At 42.2% G+C, this 24,058-nt stretch overlaps 1 protein-coding gene and 1 long non-coding RNA gene across 7 annotated transcripts in view; one reads left to right on the top strand and one right to left on the bottom strand.

Annotated features, from left to right (window-relative positions):
- LOC130358288 (uncharacterized) overlaps nucleotides 1-24,058 on the bottom strand; it is a 128,812-nt gene that overhangs the window by 27,852 nt on the left and 76,902 nt on the right. The window lies entirely within an intron of this gene.
- Nucleotides 1-24,058, top strand: part of KLHL2 (kelch like family member 2) — a 223,970-nt gene that overhangs the window by 135,822 nt on the left and 64,090 nt on the right. For all 5 annotated transcript variants that reach the window (XM_056561229.1, XM_056561221.1, XM_056561215.1 and 2 more), the window contains one exon: nucleotides 8,121-8,283. In XM_056561229.1, the coding sequence (XP_056417204.1) occupies nucleotides 8,121-8,283 (163 nt within the window). The remainder of the gene's footprint in view (nucleotides 1-8,120; nucleotides 8,284-24,058) is intronic.

Raw genomic sequence — 24,058 nt, 5'->3', positions numbered from 1 at the left:
GACTGCTTTTTTCCCTTGGTATTTATTATTATGTCGCATCCTGTTTGTCGCACGTGGGTTTTGTAGGTTTTGGTTTCCAACTCCTCTGAGCTGTCGGGAAAAAATCCACAACAATTCAACAAATTCGGGTTGGAAACCTCAATAAATACGTGGGAAAGCTCACAAATGTCGGGTTACGCCCCTTTTTCGGGTTTGGGAGAATCCACATCGGGTCCGTCGGGAAAAAATGTCGCATAGTGTCGCAGACTGGCGCACGATGTCTGCGACATGGCGCAGACAAAGATGCGCCAAAAAAAAACAACAAAAGAGGTCGGGTTTAGAATAGTAAATGAGGGCCATTATGTTCAAGAATTTCTAATTATCTTTGAACCATAATATATAACGTGAAACTTTCTTGAGACAACGACCCAAAATTGCGCAAAAATCTGTCACAGATTATCTGTTGTGGACAAGAGGGTTGTCTTCTTGAGAAAGGTGGTCTTTTGGAAAACTTTACCTGGAGAATAAAACATGAATTTGCAGATGAGTTGGTGGTTTGAAGCCCTGATAAGTAAAATGTGTTGTTTAGGTGTCTGGAGCAGACCTGCTGTGGTGTGTACATTGTGTGTCGCTCTCTAATTTAATGATTGAGTTACAAAAATCGATGACTTATGACTGTTTGGTTAAATTTTCTTGAGAACTGCCTAGATTAATGAATTGAACTATGGTATTTGTGCTCATAAATGTTTTCTGTAAAATGTATATACACTGGAAGGGAAAGAGAATCCAACAGTTTTGTAACTGTGTGAGGTAGATATTTTTATGAATGTGTATTTTTAGCATGTTCTTATGTCATTCACCTACAGATTTTAAGTGTTTCAACTGTGAAATGAGTCAGGGGAAACGATGGGAATGAGTGCAAAAAAAGAATACAGTGAAACCGCCATAATTTGGAAAAATACCATAATATCCTAGCTCTACTCATGCGGTTATGTATGTTTAGAGGTTCTCTGCCAGCATACGACACTCAGTGTCCCATGATGTTTCCATTATGTCTTGTTAGAGGTACTCTGCCTACATATGGCACACAAAGGTTCATGTTGTATTTGATATACATGCATACTTGTCTGACTCGTGCGTCACCTGTTTTCTGAGGTACCGTATATACTCGAGTATAGGCCGAGTTTTTCAGCACGATTTTTCGTGCTGAAAACACCCCCCTCGGCTTATACTCGAGTGAACTCCCCCACCCGCAGTGGTCTTCAACCTGCGGACCTCCAAAGGTTTCAAAACTACAACTCCCAGCAAGCCCGGGCAGCCATCGGCTGTCCGGGCTTGCTGGGAGTTGTAGTTTTGAAACCTCCGGAGGTCCGCAGGTTGAAGACCACTGCGGCCTTCAACATCATCCAGCCCCCTCTCACCCCCTTTAGTTCTGAGTACTCACCTCCGCTCGGCGCTGGTCCGGTCCTGCAGGGCTGTCCGGTAAGGAGGTGGTCCGGTGAGGAGGTGGTCCGGGCTGCTATCTTCACCGGGGAGGCCTCTTCTAAGCGCTTCGGGCCCGGCCTCAGAATAGTCACGTTGCCTTGACAACGACGCAGATACGTCGTTGTTAAGGCAACGGCTCTATTCCGGGCCGGAAGCGCGGAGAAGAGGCGCCCCCGGTGAAGATAGCAGCCCGGACCACCTCCTCACCGGACCACTTCCTCTCCGGACAGCCCTGCAGGACCGGACCAGCGCCGAGCGGAGGTGAGTACTCAGAACTAAAGGGGGTGAGAGGGGGCTGGATGATGTTGAAGGCCGCAGTGGTCTTCAACCTGCGGACCTCCGGAGGTTTCAAAACTACAACTCCCAGCAAGCCCGGACAGCCGATGGCTGCCCGGGCTTGCTGGGAGTTGTAGTTTTGAAACCTCTGGAGGTCCGCAGGTTGAAGGCCGCAGTGGTCTTCAACCTGCGGACCTCCGGAGGTTTCAAAACTACAACTCCCAGCAAGCCCGGACAGACGATGGCTGCCCGGGCTTGCTGGGAGTTGTAGTTTTGAAACCTCTGGAGGTCCGCAGGTTGAAGACCACTGAGGGCGAATGATGAGAAGAGGATGATGAAGGGGGGTGGGGATGATGAAGGGGGGGGTGTGGGATGATTACAAGGGGATGATAAGGGGATGTGTGGGATGATGACAAGGGGATGATGAAGGGGGGATGTGTGGGATGATGACAAGGGGATGATGAAGGGGGGATGTGTGGGATGATGACAAGGGGATGATGAAGGGGGGATGTGTGGGATGATGACAAGGGGATGATGAGGATGTTAATGACGGGTCTGGATGATGACAGGGGGGATGAGGTATTTCCCACCCTAGGCTTATACTCGAGTCAATAACTTTTCCTGGGATTTTGGGTTGAAATTAGGGGTCTCGGCTTATACTCGGGTCGGCTTATACTCGAGTATATACGGTACCCTTAATTCGTCTGTGGGGTATTAGACGTGAAAAAAAGAGAAAGAAAGAAAAAAGTAAAAAATAAGCTATAGAGAAAAATTTATTTTTGTTTTGGCCTGATTTCTTTGTTCAGGCTGACTCATCCATATCATATCCGTTAGCCAATTGGTTTGGCCTTTGTCCAGGGTTAAGGTTCCTAAAACTTGCTACATTTAGATAACAGCATATAGGTCACAGTCATTAATTCGACTGGTTGGGGGTTTAAGGTTGTCATCACTTACTAGCCTATTAAACGGTCAGTGGTGCACTATTCTGGGGATAGATGGATCACTATATATTCCTCTGGACTTAGCAGTCAATAGGCCAACCTATCTTTTCCCTCATGATAGCCACCATCCATGGCATTTTTAAGGCTGGGTTTACATAACTTTTCTGCAATACAGTTCCCGTATCAGGTTTTTGATAAAAAACAAAAACTCATTCCTCAAAACCTGTCTAAACTGTATTTAAATGTGTGTACAAATTTTAATCCATATACAGTTGAAAACCGTATGCGGTTTTAAAAATGTCTGTCTGCATCCGTTTTTTAAGGAAAAAAAGTATACATTTTTTACTTTTCATTCCATTATGAATAAAGATTTGCTTATTTGCAGAGTTTTTTTTCTTGGAATTTCAATCAAAGTCAAAAACCGTATGGTGAAAACCGGATGGAACCATACGTGCATACGGTTACCATTTGACTCCCATGTTTAAAAAAAAATAAAAAAACATTTTTAAAAAAGTATACGTTTGGATACCTGTTTTCACCCGGACCAAAAACCGTGGAAGGCTACGGTTTTCGGTACGGGAAAAAAACTGACAAAACCGCACAGGAGGCAAAACGGACATAACCTGATGCATCTCTTGGCATATGGTTTTCAATGAAGAGTCAATACATACGGTTTACAATACGGTTCGGTACGGTTTTCAAATTGAAAACTTTTATATGGGAACTGTATTGCAAAAACGTGGTGTGAACCCAGCCTAAGACATTCAAATATTAGCAGGTGATCTCTCTTGTCCACACTCCCTTTTCTTGCCAGGCCTTCTGGCATGCTATGTCAGTCCATGTTATTAAGGCATTAAATCTTCTGAAGACTGTTATTCTCAAAATATTCCTTATCCAAAGGTACAGTTTTGAAAGGGATTATCCAGCATAAGGTGACTTTAGTAATTACCTGCCAGACAGTAATGGACATGCTTATTAAGGTTCCATGCTTGTCTTGGGGCTAAATGGCTGTGGTGTGAGTCCACCATAATGCTGCTGCTTTCTTGTGAAATTGCGATTTCTTGTTGGAGTTCCTTCCCTCCAAGTACAAGTCCCAGGATCCCTTGTTTGTAAGTGGTAAGAGGTAATTTATCTCCCTCCCACACTTCAGCCACCCCACCCATTGTAGCACAGCTGAGCTGCCATGTGTGCTTTGCTTAAACTAAAATTCCCTGCAGCTCTGTGGAGAAGGATCCCCCTCCCATTCATCGGTCGCTCCACCCATTGAAATACAGACAGGCTCCCTTTCAACACCTGACTAGATATGTGATGTCTGGGGCCACACTGCAACCTAGGAAAAGCTGAGACAACACTGATTTTGTATGCTGCTAAAAATGAACATTGGGGCAAAGATCACATAAGAATTGCAAGATCATCCATCAAACACAGGTACGAACACTATATTGTGAACTAAACGAACTTTACAACCCCTGTAGCACAGTCAAATAAAAAATAAATTATCGAATACCTCTTTAAATGGACACTGTCAGATACAAAAACTTATTAAACATTTACCTTTCTAATATACTTAATAAGAAAATGTTATTGCCTTTTTATAGAAATCATGGCTTTGTCCAAGCTGAAGCTTATCTCCTATTTACAGGATAGAGGATAAGATTCCGATTGCGTGCGGTCTGACCACTGGGCCACCGTGATCTCCTGTACCGGGGGCCAGCTACTTCTGTTCTCAGCGTGCTTCTGCCCTCATTCTGCACTTAATATTCTATAATCACAAAGTGAAACCAGAATGGTAGAAATCTTTGCTAATTGAAAAGGAAAAACTATAAAATATTGCATTGACTTAAGAGATATATCATGCAAGCATACGTATCCCCTTTCTAAAGGAAAAGAGAAGTTTTTGATACCAGCGGCCGGACCCCTGGATCTCCTGCACGAGGCCACTGCTTTCCCCAGGAAGGGGGCATGTCGACCCACGACACAAAGCGGTGGCAGTCGCGCCCCTTCATATATCTGTGAGAGAGCCGGAGATAGCCTAACGTTTTTCGGCTCTACATGGAGGGGGCATGTCGGCCGTCACTTCGTGCTGGGTTCTACAGGCTCCAATCACAGGAACAGTTGAGCCCCCGTGCAGGAGATCATGGGGGGGTCCCAGTGGTCCGACTCCCCCGCAATCTAAAACTTATCCCCTGTCCTTTGCATAGGGGATACATTTTCTTGCATGACACTAACTTTTATTCCTTTTAAGTATTCAGAACCTTAACTCAGTACTTTATTGAAGCACTTTTGGCAGAGATTAGACTCCAGTCTTGGGTGTGATGACAGAAGGTTTGCACACCTCGATTTGGGGATTTTCTGACACTATTCTCTGCAGATCAAGCTCTGTTAGATTGAATGGGTACAATCAGTGGACAGGGGGCAAATCCTGGTCCAACTGCATATATAAAGACTGTATCATAGGCCTCTATGATGTAGTTAGTCTGGATGATTAGACCTGCACGTCAGGTCGGGACCTTAGTAAGTTATACAGGCTCAGGAATGCCATTAGATTATGCTCATGTGACACCGGCCAATCTTGAATAGCAGAACGTAATGCAGTAAGTACATGCAGTGTGTTTTTGGTCATAAGATGATGACATATAAGCTTTACAGGTTATTGACTCCCTTATATCACCACAGTTTGTGACGTTTGCCATCATACAGAAAAGCCACAGTGTACTGTAGATATGATATATGAAAGAAGGCAGATTTGTCACTGCATCTTTGTATGTTTAAAACAAGGTAGATTACATTTTTAGTATAAAAAAAAAAAAAATTGTAAATGAAAAGGACAGTAGGCCAAAATGTTGTCACCATGAGTGTATAAGAAGTGATTTGTTGCATATCCAGTTATAATCCCTATGAAACCTGTTTCCATTGATACTTGGAGATCTGGTTTGTTTGCTTTTATAGTTTGTGTTTGTCAGGAGTTGCATGATGCACAAAAAAACCTATATTCTTGTTAGTCATTGATTGTCTGACCTAGATAACTGCAATTACAGCAGTAAACGGCAATAAAATAGATGTGAAAGATCATATAAGTTTGTACCACCTTAAAGAGACCCCCTAGCATTTTTTGAGAAAAAAACACACAAATGACATAAGTTGAAATTTTAAGACCTTTTTCAAATGCATATCAGCAAATCTGTTTTGCAAGGAAACCTGTTTTACTTACATTTTAGAAGAGACCCAAAAACCTGGCGACTATTCTCTTTTCACCTGAATGGCAGAGGATCCTCATGCTCAAATATGAATAAGGCTGGGTTCACATCACGTTTTAGGCAATACGTGACCGCATACGGCTGGGGTGAGTTAAAACCTGCCGCTCCCGTATCCCTGCCGTATGCGGCCTGTATGTAATGTATTTCAGTGAGCCGACCAGAGTGAAACGCGGACTCCAGTCGACTCATTTTTGCCTCGTATCCGGTATTCCCAACGGACCTAAAACCGTGGTAGACACAATGCACAGTAGTTTTTATGCATACATTTGGTCTGTTCCTAATAAAGCTGGCTGCTAATCAACATAGCTCTCACTATGTGTGTCATTCAGCTTTTACAGACTCCTGAATGTCTGATCAGCTTCTTTGTCATTCAGGAGTCGGAAAGCTTTGGGAGTTGTAGTTTTGCAACAGCTGGAGCTGCAGTGTTTGTAAAGCACTGTTAGATCAGTTTTGCCTTTTAGCTGTACAAAACTGCAACTCCCAGCATGCCTACACATGCTTTGTCTGTAATTTTGCAATAGCTGGAGAATACACAGCTCTAAAACTGTTTTATAAAGATTGTACCTTCAGCTGGTGTAAAACTACAACGCTCATGATGCGAGTTGTAGTTTAGGAACATCTGAAGGCTGCAGTGGTGATCTCCTATACTGGATACCAACACACTTTACGGCCGGTATTCAGTATGCGGCAAAATACATGGTCATCTGACGTTATGCAGACAGACTACTCTTAGTGGTGGCTATTTTTAACTTTTTAGTAAAATTTACATTTTTTTATGTATATTTGAAAAAGTCATTAGTACTACAAAATATTTTTTTTTAATTCATAATGACAGTGCCTCTTTAAAGACACAGCCCATTTTGGCTTGAAGGACTGTATAGCAACCAAGAAAATACTATTGTGTGGCAAAATTGAAAAGAAAACCGCAATTTCGCAAATTTTGGAAGTTTACTTTACGGTAAAAATGACATGTTTTCTTTATTCTGTGGGTCGATATTATTAAAATGATACCCATGATTACATAGTTGTCTATTGTACCGCTTAAAAAAAAAAAATCTCACTTTTTAACCAAATTAGTACGTTTTTAAATCCCTCTATTTTGATGACCTATAACTTTTGTGGCGCCATGATCTGTACTTTTTATTGATATCACATTTGTGTATATAAAACTTAATTGTTTTAAATTTGTTTTTTTTTTTGTGGAATATGTGACAAAAAAAAGCAGCAATTGTGATCATTAACATTATATTTTGATAGTTTGGTCATTTTTATGCATGCAGTGATACCAAATATGTTTATTAATTGTATTTATTATATTTTTTACACTTTTTGGATGTGAAATGGGAAAAAGGGACAATTAAAATTTTTATTGGGTGAGGGGATTTTTCAGTATAGCACTGATCAGTATTATCGGCGTTCTTCTCTCAGACCAGAGCAGAAGACCCCAGGAGACGTACAGAGGCAGGTGAGGGGGCCTCCATCTGCCATTATGGATGATCTGATTCCCGCGGCCGTGGGCGATCCGATCATCCATTTTACCGACCCCACTGCCACAGAAGCCGTGATCTGTATTGTTCATGGCATCTGAGGGGTTAATGGCGAACATCAGCACGATCGCTCATGTCTGCTATTACCGGACCTGCCATGCATGACTCGAACATCACTCTGATGCTCGCGGTTATGTACAGGAGGTAAATGTACGTCCTAGTGCATTTAGTACCACAGCACCAGGACGTACATTTATGTACCTGCATCGTTAAGGTGTTAACCAATGTATATTACGAAATATGTTTATGTATGTATATAAAATGTTTAGCAGATTTTGTGTATCGGGCTGTATGAGCACTATTTTATAGATGGGACTTCTTATTTGTGTATATATACGCCCTTGTACCTGAAGGGGTTAAGGCCTTCATAAACATTAGAGAAAAGCCAGCCAAACGTGCCAATTTTGTCAGATCTGGCCAACATTCTAATGTGTATGGCAGCCTTCCAACTATCCTGTGGCAGATGACATCAAGGGAGAGAAGGATCAGGCATGTTGGATTTAAACTGCCTAATCCTTTTGTTCTCAGGCAGATAAATCGCCCATCAGAGCAGATGTGAGTTTATTAACAGATGAAAATGTGAGATTGACTTACGGACTATGCTGGAAGTATATCATCATTTCATGTCGTTACAGGTGCTTTTGCCAGCAGCCAGTCTCCTACAGCTTCAGGATGTGAGAAAAACTTGCTGTGAGTTCCTAGAATCCCAGCTTCATCCAACCAACTGTTTAGGGATCCGAGCGTTTGCTGACATGCATGCGTGTACAGAATTGTTACATCAGGCAAACACCTTTGCAGGTAACCTCTCCGGTCTAATGTTTATACGTTATTGCATGATGTTCCGCTATGTTTTTTTACACACAGAAAATGTTTACTTAAAACTTCCTAAGAACACTGTTAATAGCTAATCTCCAACTCACCAGGATCTTTGCACTTTAAAAAATAATAATAATAAATAAATAAAATATGAATAATTAGATTTGTCTGGTCTTGCTAAGCCTTGTAGGGAAAGTCTACAGTGTGCCTAAATTTTTTATATATTATTTTTTTTTTTTTTTGTGCCTTCAGTTCACAGGCAGGCACAACGCTGGATGTCAATTACAGCTTTTAAGTGCAAATCCATCATAGTCATTTTCCATATTGCAACTCCCAAGATCGTAGTGGAAAGGGGGGTACATGGCTTAATAGGGCCATTGTCTTTTAAATATATTGTGGTTATTAGCTTATATTTGGTTGTTATAAATCCGGCCCCTAGATGTCCCTATACAGGTTAATTTCATATTCTGTTTCTGGCTAAGTCACTTAGGTCCCCACAGCTTGTCATCTCTGTCCCTATAGCAGGCACTGAGTGACACATAGTTAGGAAGGGAAAGCTGACCCAGCTTTCTCAGGTGAACGCCCCCTGCTAGGGTGAGGAATGCTGGGGAAGTGAGGCGGAGCAGGGGGCAGAGATCAGGCCAGAACAAGAGTCAAAGTGACAGGAACATGAGTCTAATTACAGAGTGATTAATATCCTAGAGTTTTTTATTTTCTGTGGTGACACTTACAGGGCTGGTATAATAATTTTTCCACACTTTAATAAGCCTAATGTAGACCGCACCCTTGGCCATGGTACCCAGGGCAGCCATCAGGAACTTTGGGGCCCCTACTGCTGGAGTATCTGGACCTCCCAACCTTCTCACACGCTCCTACCAGTACCTGTCTTGAACTATATAGGGGGTGATTTATCAAAACCTGTCCAGAGGAAATGTTGCTGAGTTTCCCATAGCAACCAATCAGATCGCTTCTTTTATTTTTTCAGAGGCTTTTTCAAAAGTGAAAGAAGCAATCTGATTGGTTGATATATGCAACTCAGCAACTTTTCCTCTGGACAGGTTTTGATAAATCTCCCCCAATGTTTCTATTAATCTATTGGTATTAGCAATCAAAAGTTTCCACTAAATCATCAAAAATAAGTTAAAAAGTTTTAATAAAATTCAATCCCCCTTTTTCCATTATACAAATAAATTGTAGAAAAAAAATCAATACAAATCCACTATCTCTGTGAAATGTGAAAACTATTAAAATATAATGTTAATGATCCCGCACTGTGAATGACGTAAACGTAAAAAAAAGTGCAAAATTGCTGAATTTTGATCAGATCCCAGAAAAAAAGGAATAAAAGGTGATAGTCACATATAAGTGGTACCGATAAAAACAGATGACTGAACAAAAAATGAGCCCTCCTATGGAAAAATAAGAAAGTTGATGTAAGAATAGAGTAAATGTGTTTTTTTTTTTTTGAAGCAGTACAATAATAGTAAACCATGATCCTATTGGTATAATTTTATACATATTGACCCACAGAATAAAGATAATGTTTCAGTTTTACCGTAAAGTGCACTCCATAAAAACTGAAAACCCCAAATGTTTCAAGATTGGGGTTTTCATTTCAATTTCCCGCCACAAATGAAATGTATGGCGCAACCAAATATTATGGTAAAATTCAATTGACATTACAAAGTACAGTTGGATGTGCAATAAACAAGCCCTCATAGGGCTCTTAAATGTGCAAAAATGAAAATTTCCTGTGTCCTCTAGGCCAAAATGGGCTTTGTCCCTATGGGGTTAAAGGAGTACTCCAGTGGTATATATATATATATATATATATATATATATATATATATATATATATATATATATATATATATATATATATTATATATTATATATTATATATTATATATTATATATTATATATTATATATTATATATTATATTTTTTTTTTTTTTTTTTTTTAATCAACTGGTGCCAGAAAGTTAAACAGATTTGCAAATCTTTACTTCCAGTACTTTTTAGCAGCTCTATACTACAGAGGAAATTCTTTTTCTGTTTGTATTTCTTTCTTGTCTTGTCCACAGTGCTCTCTGCTGACACCTCTTGCCCGTATAAGGAACTGTCAAGAGCAGAAGAAAATCCCCATTGCAAATCTATGCTGCTCTGGACAGCTCCTGATACAGACAGGTGTCAGCAGAGAGCACTGTGGACAAGATAAAAAAGGAATTGAAAAACAGAATTTCCTCTGTAACATACAGCTGCTAAAAAGGACTGGAAGGGTAAAGATTTTTTAATAGAAGTAATTTACAAATATGTTTAACTTTCTGGCACCAGTTTTCCACCGGAGTACCCCTTTAAGAAAACATAGTTGTATGGGAGCATGTGTGTTTGTGTGTGTGTCATAGGGATTTCTTCCATTTTTTTTTTTTTTTAAAGACTTGGAACAAGTACCAATCCAGTACTGTTCATACACAGTAGCTATATGTGAAACATACACACACACAGTTCTATAGCTACTGTGTGAATACAGTGAAACTCTTTTGAGGAAATGTGGTGTTTTGGAGAAATTTCAGTGTATGGAATGTATTTGGTCTTCTGGGAAAATTGACCACTTCAGGAGGCAGGGCGTATGCATACGCCCTGCATCCTAGGTCCTTTAAGTACCGCCCGTAGGAATTCCGGTCCTAGCCGCTAGCCGGTCGGGGACCGGACCGGAATGCCTGCTGAATATATTCAGCAGGCATCCCGGCACATCGTCGAGGGGGATTCTGAGTCCAAGACACCCCCGGTCCCCCTGAAGGGATAGGAGTGAGGTGGCAGGGGTGCCACCCCTTCTATCCCTGCTATTGGTCGATCAGAAGTGATCAACCAGTAGCAGATCGGCGGCGGAGGGGTTAATGTTCGGTTCCCCCATTCTGCCCACCGACTGTAATCCGGGCAGAACGGGGGAACTGTAGCGTGACCGGCGGTGGAGGTTCCTTACCTTATCAGCAGTGGGCGGCGATGACGTTGGGCTCCCTGGTGCGGCTCCTCGTTCAGACTAAGGAACCCGGTGAGTAGTTGCCTAGCAACATCTGGAGGGCTGCAGTTTGGAGACCACTATACAGTGGTCTCTAAACTGTAGCCCTCCAAATGTTGCAAAACTACAACTCCCAGCATTCCCAGACAGCCATTTGGGCATGCTGGGATTTGTAGTTTTGCAAGATTTAGAGGGGTACAGTTTAGAGATCACTGTGCAGTGATCTCTAAACTGTGGACCTCTAGATCTTGCAAAACTACAACTCACTGCATGCACGAACAGCAAATGGCTGTCTCACCATGCTGGGAGTTGTAGTTGCATACCTCCAGCTGTTGCATAACTACATCTTCCAGCATGCCCTTCGGCGATCAGTACATGCTGGGAGTTGTAGTTTTGCAACAGCTGGAGGCATACAAATCAGTAGACACAATATTGGGGAAAGTATATTGCACATCTATAGTATTACTGTACAGTGACGCCCCAATTACCAGTGCGGGGACTCCCAGACGAAGGTGACGTACCGAAACGTACATTGGAGTGGTGCTATCCCGGTCTCTGCCAGTGTACCGCACTTTGTTGACACTTTGTTATTAGGTCTGTATCCCTTAATCCTGTTCTTGCAGGCTGCTGCTATATGCACATTGCACTTTCCTTAAATGTTTACATTGTAGGCTTTATATATGAGCCATTCAAAGTTGCTTTGTGCAATACTTTATGTGCAATAGTTAACTGTATGTACCACAGATGTGCCTTATGCCATCTTCATTACATTTATTACTTTTTATAGCTAAATTGGGATATACCCTAATATAATAATTTCATGTACCCTGATTATTACCTGTGCAGAGATGGTGATATCACCGTTTGTTGCTGTATTCCTCTTTTTCGCATATACGTGTTTTTTATCAATGCACTGTTCTTTCTTCTACGGAAATAATAAAATGTGTCTGTTCGGCACACACCTTTCCTTGAAATGACTCTGTTGTGTTCTCTTGTGTTTTTTTTTGAAACAGCTGGAACCACACTGGTTGGAAAATACTGAGTTAGGTAACAGAATCTAACTGAAGGTTTTCCAGCCAGTGTGCCTCCAGCTGTTGAAAAAGTACAACTCCCAGCATGCACGTCTGTCAGTACATGCTAGGAGTTGTAGTTTTTCAACAGCTGGAGGTTTGCTCCCCCATGCGAATGTACTCATTCACTTGTTCGGGTTAACAGTGAGTTTAGTGCTTCAAGTTTGAGCTGCGGCAAATTATCTGCCGCAGCTCAAACTCCTAGCGGGAAACTCAGCGTAAACCCGACCGTGTGAATATACCCTAAAAATACTACACTTCACTAACACACCCGATAAAAAATGTATCGTACGGCAGTTTTTCCAAAACTCAGCCTCCAGCTGTTGCAAAACAACAACTCCCAGCATTTCTGGACAGCCACTCACTGTCCAGGCATGCTGGGAGTTTAGCAACAGCTGGAGGCACCCTGTTTGGGAATCACTGGCATTGAATACCACTGTCCACCCCTATGCAATCCCTAATTTAGTCCTCAAATGCGCAGTTTGGATTCTCAGTTTGGAGCCCGGTCGTATTTCAAGGAAACAGTTTAGGGACACATATGGGGTATTTCCGTATTCAGGAGAAATTACGTTACAAATTTTGGAGGGCTTTTTCTCCTTTTACCCCTTATGAAAAGGAAAAGTTGGGGGCTACACCAGCCTGTTAGTGTAAAAAAAATTCTAAATTTTTACACAAACATGCTCGCGTTGCCCCATACTTTTTATTTTCACAAGACTTAAAAGGAAGAAAAGACCCCCAAAATTTGTAACGCAATTTCTCCTGAGTACAGAAATACCCCATATGTGGGCCTAAAAGGATCTGCGGATGCACAAGGCTCAGGAGTGAGAGCGCACTATGTACATTTGAGGCCTAAATTGGTGATTTGCACAGGGATGGCTGATTTTACAGCGGTTCTAACATAAACGCAAAACAATAAATACCCACATGTAACCCCCTACTACACCCCAGGTGTTTGACAGTTTTTTGTTAAAGTTGGATGGGAAAATGAAGAGAAATTTTTTTTCACTAAAATGCTGGTGTTACTCTAAATTTTTCATTTTCACAAGGGAGTAGAGGAAAAAAAGACCCCCAAAATTTGTAACCCCATTTCTTGTGAGTAAGAACATGTGGATGTAAAGTGCTCTGCGGGCGAACTACAATGCTCAGAAGAGAAGGAGCGCCATTGGGATTTTGAAGAGAAAACTTGTCCAGAGTTAAAGGCCACGTGTGTTTACAAAGCCCCCATAGTGCCAGAACAATGGACCCCCCCCACGCGTGACCCCATTTTGGAAACTACACCCCTCACGTAATGTAATAAGGGGTACAGTGAGCATTTATGCCCCACAGATGTCTGACAGATTTTTGGAACAGTGGATTGTGAAAATAAAAAATGTAAAGATCTGTCAAACGCCAGTGGGGTGGAAATGTTACTGCACCCCTTATTAAATTCTGTGAGGGGTGTAATTTCCAAAATGGGGTCACATGTGGGGGGGGGGGGGTCCTCCTATTCTGGAACTGTGAGCTTCTCCTATGAGCTTGATGTCATTCACCTTTGTAAGCCACAAGGACAAGGAGGGGGCCTCAGTTTTTTTTCCCACTGTAATGGGATACAAGCCCTATCCACTGTGACTAGATGACAGAAAAGAGTGCTTGTCATTTTGGTCACTGATTCCATGTTGATCGAGAAGTAACAAAGCAGGGTCCAAATGAAAAGATCGGGGAGAGCCAGACATTTTATTTATTTCAAATCAATCTACTGGAGGGAATAGTGGGATTTCTGAGGACTGCTCAAAATGGACCCAAGGCATGGTCCCAGCATGATGGCACCAATCAAGCACATGAGACAAGAGGGAGATCAAGTGGGACAATTATAGTCAGGGAGGCCAAGTGTGGCCAATCCCACCACAGTCTTTAAGAACCAACCAATAGATTATAATTTGTTTGCAGCCCGAAACAAATTTTGAGTAGAAATGAGAAAAAAAAGAAAAGGGATAGCTTAAAGGACAACTGTAGTGGTCAAAAATCCCTGCCCAAATGTTCCCCAAACAAAAGTTATACAATTCAGTCAATTAGTCCTATTTACCTATATGCAGCCGTTTCTGAGATATTAGAGTTGCCAGCATAGCCCAGTAGTCCTGCATCCGTCCCCTATTCATTACATTGCAGCCGCCATCTTGGGGACGGAGATCTCTTCCTCCCAGCAGTGTTTGTGCTCCCCCTAGCCTCTGTCAGCTCCTCCCTGCTTATGCATATGCATGAGCGGGTGCTTTCTGAGGCAGCCATAGGCTCATCCTCAGAAACGCCCCTATCTGTAAGATTGAAGCAGGGGGAGAATGAGGACGTCCACAGCTCCTCCCCCCTCCCCTGCTCTGTCTACATAGGACCTCACTTATCAAGGGGAGGTTTCAAGTTTTCATGGGGGAGACACAGAGCAAACCACTGAGCAGGGAGGGGAGGACGTGTGTGTGAAGGAGACATATTACACTGCACGGGCTGGTGGTGTATAGACTACAGGGAATAAATATCATATTGGAGATGATTCTGTGTGTGAGGGGGGGGGGACTACTGAATGACACATGCTGGGAGTTGTAGTCCCTGTTATGTGTGTGTGTATGCCAGTGTTTCCCAACCAGGGAATGCTGGGAGTAGTAGTTTTGCAACATCTGAAGGCACCCTGGTTGGGAAACACTGGTGTATGAACTACAACCCCCAGGAGACTACAGAGATACAATATAGGTGTTGGTGAACTACAACTCCCAGGAGACTACAGAGATACAATATAGGTGTTGGTGAACTACAACACCCAGGAGACTACAGAGGTACAATAGAGGTGTTGGTGAACTACAACTCCCAGGAGACTACAGAGATACAATAGAGGTGTTGGTGAACTACAACTCCCAGGAGACTCCTGATACAATAGAGGTGTTGGTGAACTACAACTCCCAGGAGACTCCTGATACAATAGAGGTGTTGGTGAACTACAACTCCCAGGAGACTACAGAGATACAATAGAGGTGTTGGTGAACTACAACTCCCAGGAGTCTACTGATACAGTAGAGGTGTTGGTGAACTACAACTCCTTTATACACTCAAACAGCAGAAAGCTGACACGGCATGCTGGGATTTGTAGTCTTGCAACAGCTGGAGGCACCACTGGAATTCCCAGCATGCCCGAACAGCATATAAAATAACTGGGCATGCTGGGATTTGTAGTCTTGCAACAGCTGGAGGCACCACTGGAATTCCCAGCATGCCCGAACAGCATATAAAATAACTGGGCATGCTTGGAGTTGTAGTTGTGAAAAAGATGGAGGGACCCCTATCAGGACAGTTTTATAGACAAACAATTATGTTTTTTACCATTTTTACTTTCACTATCCACTCTCCAGTGTCCACACTACAGTGAGCACGGAGGCAGCTGCTTCATCACTGGACAGGAGCAGCATGGGGAGGGGGAGATGAGCAGAAGGGGAGGGAGATGTGGGCGTTACAATATAATAATTTGCTCGGGGGGATAGAACAGGGGGAGGGCAGCAGCTTACAGGAAGTAAGCACAAGGCATGATGGGAGATGTAGTTTTATTTTCACTTCTCCTCCGTAATTCGTGTGCTGATAACGGGAGAAAGACTGGGCCAATTTTGATGGGGGAGACATCGTTGGAAAGGTCTTTCAAAGACCTATTAAATGAGGTAAAAAAAAGTTTTTCTGCCCAGCACTGCAGATGTCCTTTAACATTGGAGACTCCATGTTTAACTTAACAATTTAACATCTTCTGAACCAGATGAAGGTGCTCCTAGACCAGTGTTTCTCAAGTGCGGTCCTCAAGACCCCCAACAGGTCATGGTTTCAGGATGTTTTTGGTATTTTACTGGTGATAGAACTCTGGTTAGGCCTGAATCACTGGCCATAGTTATATCACCTGTAAAAGATGTTAAATTTTAAAGATATAGAAAAAGTATTTTTTTTAGTTTGCATTTTTTTATTTTTTTCTGAAAATTTTCAAGGGAAAAAAACAGAATGGAAGTTTTACTAATTGAAGATTATTTCAGTGCTGCATGTTGTAAAACCATTTACTAGACAGCCAGACTAAGAAAATAGGATAACATTAACTCTTTAAAGAACACAGCCCATTTTACCTTAATGGGGTATTCCGGCTTTATACATCTTATCCCCTATCCAAAGCATAGGGGATAAGATGTATGATCGCAGGGGTCCCACCCCTGAGGACCCCTGCGATCTCTCTTCAGCCCCCGGCATTCTGTGCCAGGCGCTGCCTCAGAGACAGGGACGTGACGTCACGCCCCCTCCATTCATGTCTATGGGAGGGGCATAATAAAAGTCAAACATTTTCCAACTATATTACGTGTATTATTTCTGATAAGTGACACGTGGATAGATAAATTATTGGAAAACTGTAACTTTTCATTATGTAACCTTTTTTTTTTAGAGGCTTTTACTTATGACAATAGCACAGCCATATACACACATTTTATTGTTTTCACCAATAGGTCAGTGTCTTTCATAGAAATGTGCACATGGCTGCGTTAAGCATTGATTTTCTCTGTCACATGGTGCTTCATAGTGGGGACATGTGTAGTGTACCAGTAGAAATCCTTTTAGTATATTGAGCTGATATGTAGGGTTAATGTGTGAGTGATAAAGGATGTAGAATATACAGAGTGGCCACATTGTGTGCTGCTGTTTTTATATGCAGGATTACCCCACAGAATCTACATTCAGTACTGCTTGTTCACTGTACAAATGCTGTGCAACTACTCTGCTCTTCCTCCTCACCATCTGCCAGCACTGTTGCCAGCTATATTTACCAGTTTAGCATATTAAACTTTATGAATGGTTATATTCTAATGCATATTTCCACTTAAAGAATACTGCAGTCCTGGAACAATAAATTATTGATACAGTAAGCATGAATAATGGCTGCCAATTCCCTTTCTAACTGTATAGTAAATGCAGTGGAAGCTTCAGTGACGCTGACACATTCAATTCTGCTGTGTAATCCATCCATTGATCATTTTACAGTTATATTGTGAAAGTCATGAAGTTAACTTTGAAGGACAAGATCTGTATCTTAAAACAATTACTTTTATTGCTGGGGGTGGTAAACGTCATACTGCTGGACTATTAGATATTACAAATGAAAATAGGAACCCGGCCAGGCTTTGCAGAACACTAACAGTTTTTTTTTTTTTTTTTAAACCCCTTAAGGACGCAGGACGTAAATGTACGTCCTGGTGAGGTGGTACTTAACGCACCAGGACGTACATTTACGTCCTGTTTATAACCGCGGGCATCGGAGCGATGCCCGTGTCATGTGCGGTTGATCCCGGCTGCTGATCGCAGCCAGGGACCCGCCGGCAATGGCCGACGCCCGCGATCTCGCGGGCGTCCGCCATTAGCCCCTCAGGTGCCGGGATCAATACAGATCCCGGCATCTGCGGCAGTTCGCGATTTAAATGAACGATCGGATCGCCCGCAGCGCTGCTGCGGGGATCCGATCATTCAGAACGCCGGACGGAGGTCCCCTCTCCTTCCTCCGTCCGGCTCCCGGCGTCTCCTGCTCTGGTCTGTGATCGAGCAGACCAGAGCAGGAGATGACCGATAATACTGATCTGTTCTATGTCCTATACATAGAACAGATCAATATTAGCAATCGTGGTATTGCTATGAATAGTCCCATATGGGGACTATTCAAGTGTAAAAAAAAATGTGAAAAAATGTAAAAGTAAAAGTAAAAAAAAGTGAAAAATCCCCTCCCCCAATAAAAAAGTAAAACGTCCGTTTTTTCCTATTTTACCCCCAAAAAGCGTAAAAAACATTTTTTATAGACATATTTGGTATCGCCGCGTGCATAAATGTCCGAACTATTAAAATAAAATGTTAATGATCCCGTACGGTGAATGGCATGAACGAAAAAAAAAAATTCCTACTTTTTTAATACATTTTATTAAAAAAAAATTATAAAAAATGTATTAAAAGTTTTTTATATGCAAATGTGGTATAAAAAAAAAGTACAGATCATGGCGCAAAAAAATAGCCCCCATACCGCCACTTATACGGAAAAATAAAAGTTAGAGGTCATCAAAATAAAGGGATTATAAACGTACTAATTTGGTTAAAAAGTTTGTGATTTTTTTTAAGCGCAACAATAATATAAAAGTATGTAATAATGGGTATCATTTTAATCGTATTGACCCTCAGAATAAAGAACACACGTCATTTTTACCATAAATTGTATGGCGTGAAAACAAAACATTCCAAAATTAGCAAAATTGCGTTTTTCGTTTTAATTTCCCAACAAAAATAGTGTTGTTTGGTTGCGCCATACATTTTATGATATGAGTTATGTCATTAAAAAGGACAACTGGTCGCACAAAAAACAAGCCCTCATACTAGTCTGTGGATGAAAATATAAGAGTTATGATTTTTAGAAGGCGAGGAGGAAAAAATGAAAACGTAAAAATTAAATTGTCTGAGTCCTTAAGGTCAAAATGGGCTGTCCTTAACCCCTTCCCGCAGAATGTCATATATAAACGCCGGGTTGTGCAGTGCGTTCGCGCATCCCGGCGTTTATAAATGACATGCAGTTAACCCGGCGATGCGCAGCATCGCACTGGTTAACTGGCAGAAGTCCCGCTGTTTCCAGCAGGGGACAACTTCTGCTTCACCCCCAGGACCATCAATTGATGGTCCTGGTCAGCGATCACTGTGATTGGTCCCTGTGGACCAATCACAGTGATCTGGGGTGAAAGTTCAGATCCCCCGCACTGCCCGCCCCTGGAAGTCAGGCAGAACGGGGGACGAAGGCTGCAGGGGCTCGCGGGGACCTGCGGCATTCGGGGGGAACACGTGGGGACCGGCGGACTTACCTGATTCAGCGGCGGGACCGAGGAGCAGCGCGGGACCGGCCACGTGGACGAGCAGCGACGGGCAAGTATGTGGTCCTCAGAGGCAGCAGTGAAGATCTTCACTGCTGCTTCTAGGAGTCTGAAAACTACAACTCCCAGCATGCCTAGACAGCCTTTGGCTGTCTGGGCATGCTGGGAGTTGTAGTTTTGCAACATCTGGAGGGCCTCAGTTTGGAGACCATTGTATAATGGTCTCCAATCTGTGCTCTTCCAGCTGTTGCAAAACTACAACTCCCAGCATGCACTGACTGTCCAGGCATGCTGGGAGTTTTAGTTCAGCAACATCTGGCCCTTCAGATGTTGCCGAACTACAACTCCCAGCATGCCCTTCAGCTGTCTGGGCATGCTGGGAGTTGTAGTTTTGCAACAGCTGGAGACACACTGGTTGGGAAACATTGTTTCTAACTCAGTGTTTCCTAACCTGTGTGCCTCCAGCTGTTGCAAAACTATAACTCCCAGCATGCACTAAAAGACCATGCATGCTGGGAGTTGTAGTTTTGCAACATCTGGAGGGCCCCAGTTTGGAGACCATTGTATAATGGTCTCCAATCTGTGCTCTTCCAGCTGTTGCAAAACTACAACTCCCAGTATGCACTGACTGTCCAGGCATGCTGGGAGTTTTAGTTCAGCAACATCTGGCCCTTCAGATGCTGCCGAACTACAACTCCCAGCATGCCCTTCAGCTGTCTGGGCATGCTGGGAGTTGTAGTTTTGCAACAACTGGAGACACACTGGTTGGGAAACATTGTCTGTTTCTAACTCAGTGTTCCCTAACCTGTGTGCCTCCAGCTGTTGCAAAACTATGACTCCAGCATGCACTAACAGACCATGCATGCTGGGAGTTGTGGTTTTGCAACAGCTGATGCAAGCCCCCCCCTTCCCCCCCCCCCCCCGCCACGCCACCCCCGTGAATGTACAGGGTACATTCACATGGGCGAGGCTTTTACAGTGGGTTTCTCGCATCTTGAGATGCAGCAAATTTTGCGCTGGGAAACTCGCTGTAACCCCCCGCCCATGTGACTGTACCCTAAAAACACTACACTACACTAACACAAAATAAAATAAAAAAAAGTTAAAAACACTACATATACACATACCCTTACACAGCCCCCCTCCCCCAATAAGAACGTCCGGTACACCACTGTTTCCAAAGCAGAGCCTCCAGCTGTTGAAAAACAACAACTCCCAGTATTGTCGGACAGCCGTTGACTGTCCAGGCATGCTGGGAGTTTTGCAACAGCTGGAGGCACCCTGTTTGGGAATCACTGGCGTAGAATACCCCTATGTCCACCCCTATGCAAATCCCTAATTTAGGCCTCAAATGCACATGGCGCTCTCACTTTGGAGCCCTGTCGTATTTCAGGGCAACAGTTTAGGGCGACATATGGGGTATCGCTGTACTCGGGAGAAATTGCGTTACAAGGTTTGGGGGGCTTTTTCTTCTTTAACCCTTCATGAAAAGGAAATGTTGGGGTCTACACCAGAATGTTAGTGTAAAATATTTTTATTTTTTACACTAACATGCTGATGTTGCCCCTATACTTTACATTTTCACAAGAGGTAAAAGGGAACAAAGCCCCCCAAAATTTGTAACGCAATTTCTCCCGACTACAGAGATACCCCATATGTGAGCGCAAAGTGCTCTGGGGGCGCACAACAAGGCCCAGAAGGGAGAGCGCACCATGTACATTTGAGGTGATTTGCACAGGGGTGGCTGATTGTTACAGCGGTTTTGACAAACGCAAAAAAAACAAAACCCCACATGTGACCCCATTTCAGAAACGACACCCCTCACGGAATGTAATGAGGGGTGCAGAGAGAATTTACCCCCCACAGGTGTCTGACGATCTTTGGAACAGTGGTCCATGAAAATGAAAACTTGTACAGCCCACTGTTCCAAAGATCTGTCAGACACCAGTGGGGGGCAAATGCTCACTGTACCCCTTGTTACGTTCCTCAAGGGGTCTAGTTTCCAAAATGGTATGCCATGTGTGTTTTTGTTTTGCTGTTCTGGCACCTTAGGGGCTTCCTAAATGCGACATGCCCCCCGAGCAAAATTTGCTCTCAAAAAGCCAAATATGACTCCTTCTCTTCTGAGCATTGTAGTTCGCCCATAGTGCACTTCAGGTCAACTTATGGGGTACCTCCATACTCAGAAGAGATGGGGTTACAAATTTTGGGGGGTATTTCCTGCTATTGACCCTTGGAAAAATGTGAAATTTGGGGGGAAACACACATTTTAGTGAAAATTTTTTTTTTTTTTTTTACATATGCAAAAGTCGTGAAACACCTGTGGGGTATTAAGGCTCACTTTATTCCTTGTTACGTACCTCAAGGGGTCTAGTTTCCAAAATGGTATGCCATGTGAGGGTTTTTTGCTGTTCTGGCACCATAAGGGCTTCCTAAATGCAACATGCCCCCAAAAACCATTTCAGAAAAACGTACTCTCCAAAATCCCCTTATCGCTCTTTCCCTTCTGAGCCCTCTACTGCGCCTGCCGAACACTTTACATAGACATATGAGGTATGTGCTTACTCGAGAGAAATTGGGCTACAAATATAAGTATACATTTTCTCCTTTTACCCCTTGTAAAAATTAAAAAATTGGGTCTACAAGAACATGCGAGTGTAAAAAATGAAGATTGTGAATTTTCTCCTTCACTTTGCTTCTATTCCTGTGAAACACCTAAAGGGTTAAAATGATGACTGAATGTCATTTTGAATACTTTGGGGGGTGCAGTTTTTATAATGGGGTCTTTTGTGGGGTATTTCTAATAAGAAGACCCTTCAAATCCACATCAAACCTGAACTGGTCCCTGAAAAATAGTGAGTTTGAAAATTTTGTGAAAAATTGGAAAATTGCTGCTGAACTTTGAAGCCCTCTGGTGTCTTCCAAAAGTAAAAACTCGTCACTTTTATGATGCAGACATAAAGTAGACATATTGTATATGTGAATAAAATTTTTTTTTATTTGTAATATACATTTTCCTTACAAGCAGAGAGCTTCAAAGTTAGAAAAATGCTAAATTTTCAAATTTTTCATCAAATTTTAGGATTTTTCACAAGGAAAGGATGCAAGTTACCACAAAAATTTACCACCATGTTAAAGTAGAATATGTCACGAAAAAACAATCTCAGAATCAGAATGATAACTAAAAGCATTCCAGAGTTATTAATGTTTAAAGTGACAGTGGTCAGATGTGCAAAAAACGCTCTGGTCCTTAAGGCCAAAATGGGCTTGGTCCTGAAGGGGTTAAGGGGTTAAATACTTTTAGTCCACTTGTTTTAGGTAGTGTTGAGCGCGAATATCGGCACTTCACGTTTTCGTGGATATTTGCCAAATATATTCATTATGACGAATATATATATTTTTTTTTCACAGTACACATCACAATGTTGTGTACTGTGTAAATTAAAAAGTGATCATCTCTCCCTGCTTCCAGCTTGTGGACCAAAGAAGGCAAATATGCGAACATTTGCGAACATTAGCACTTCCAGAGAACCCTGATCCCTCCCTTCTTATAGCTTGTGGGCCAATGAGAAGGATGCAAAATAATTTGTCAGAGGTTAGCAACATCCCTTGCAACCAATAGGAAAGTAGTTCGTTGAAAAAGATCATCACACATGCGCATTTTGCAAATTTCATTATGAATTTTGCATGGAAAAAAGTTAACAAATATGATAAATTTGCGAATATAGGATGAATATTTGTCCATATATTAGCAAAATATCACAAATTTGAATATGGCCTATGCCGCTTATCAGTAGTTTTAGGCTGTGCTCACACAAACAGTTTTTGTGAATCATTTCACATTGAATCAATAGAAAAAATCTGTCAATTCACATGTAGTTTTTTTGTTTTTTTTATTGTGAAGCATAGGGGAAAAAAATCTACAATATACAATATAAAAAAATCTACAATATAATATACAATATAAAAAAATCTATAATATACAATATAAAATCTGCAGCTTCTAGGGTATATATATGTATGTGTGTGTGCAAACTAAGGAATATCCTTCCAGAAAAATATCAGGTAGATGTTGCGCAGCACTATGTCTTGCGCAGCACTATGACCGTGCAAACATGTTCATAACTGCAGAGGAGTCCCCCCAATAAAATATAATTCACTAGAGATGAGCGAACTTCCAGTAAATTCGATTTGTCACGAACTTCTCGGCTCGGCAGTTGATGACTTATCCTGCGTAAATTAGTTCAGCCTTCAGGTGCTCCAGTGGGCTGGAAAAGGTGGATACATTCCTAGGAAAGAGTCTCCTAGGACTGTATCCACCTTTTCCAGCCCACCAGAGCACCTGAGAGCTGAACTAATTTATGCAGGAAAAGTTATCAACTGCCGAGCCGAGAAGTTTGTGACAAATCGAGTTTACTGGAAGTTCGCTCATCTCTATAAATCACCCATTTTACTCAAAGGGTAAAAAATAACATATTGGGTATCGCTGTGTGCGTAAATGTCTGATCTATCAAAGTATAATGTTAATGAACCTGTACGGTAAATGGCGTACACTTCAAAAGTCCAAAATTGCTTCTTTTTAGTCACCTCATATTCTGACTCAGATTGTTGTGATAGCGATCTATCCCTTGTAAGACCTCTATGCCTTGCCTGAATAAGCAGATATAACCACTGCGGACAATACTTATCAGATAGCTGAATACTATACTGTGTTCATATACAAGCTGGCTTATTCTGTACATCAAATAGGAATACAGCAGAATAGATTTCAGTATTATGCGGTCAAAAGATT

The sequence above is a fragment of the Hyla sarda genome, chromosome 1 (assembly GCF_029499605.1).
Source record: "Hyla sarda isolate aHylSar1 chromosome 1, aHylSar1.hap1, whole genome shotgun sequence".
Lineage (NCBI taxonomy): Eukaryota > Metazoa > Chordata > Amphibia > Anura > Hylidae > Hyla > Hyla sarda.
This window is presented reverse-complemented; position numbering and strand designations above follow the sequence as displayed.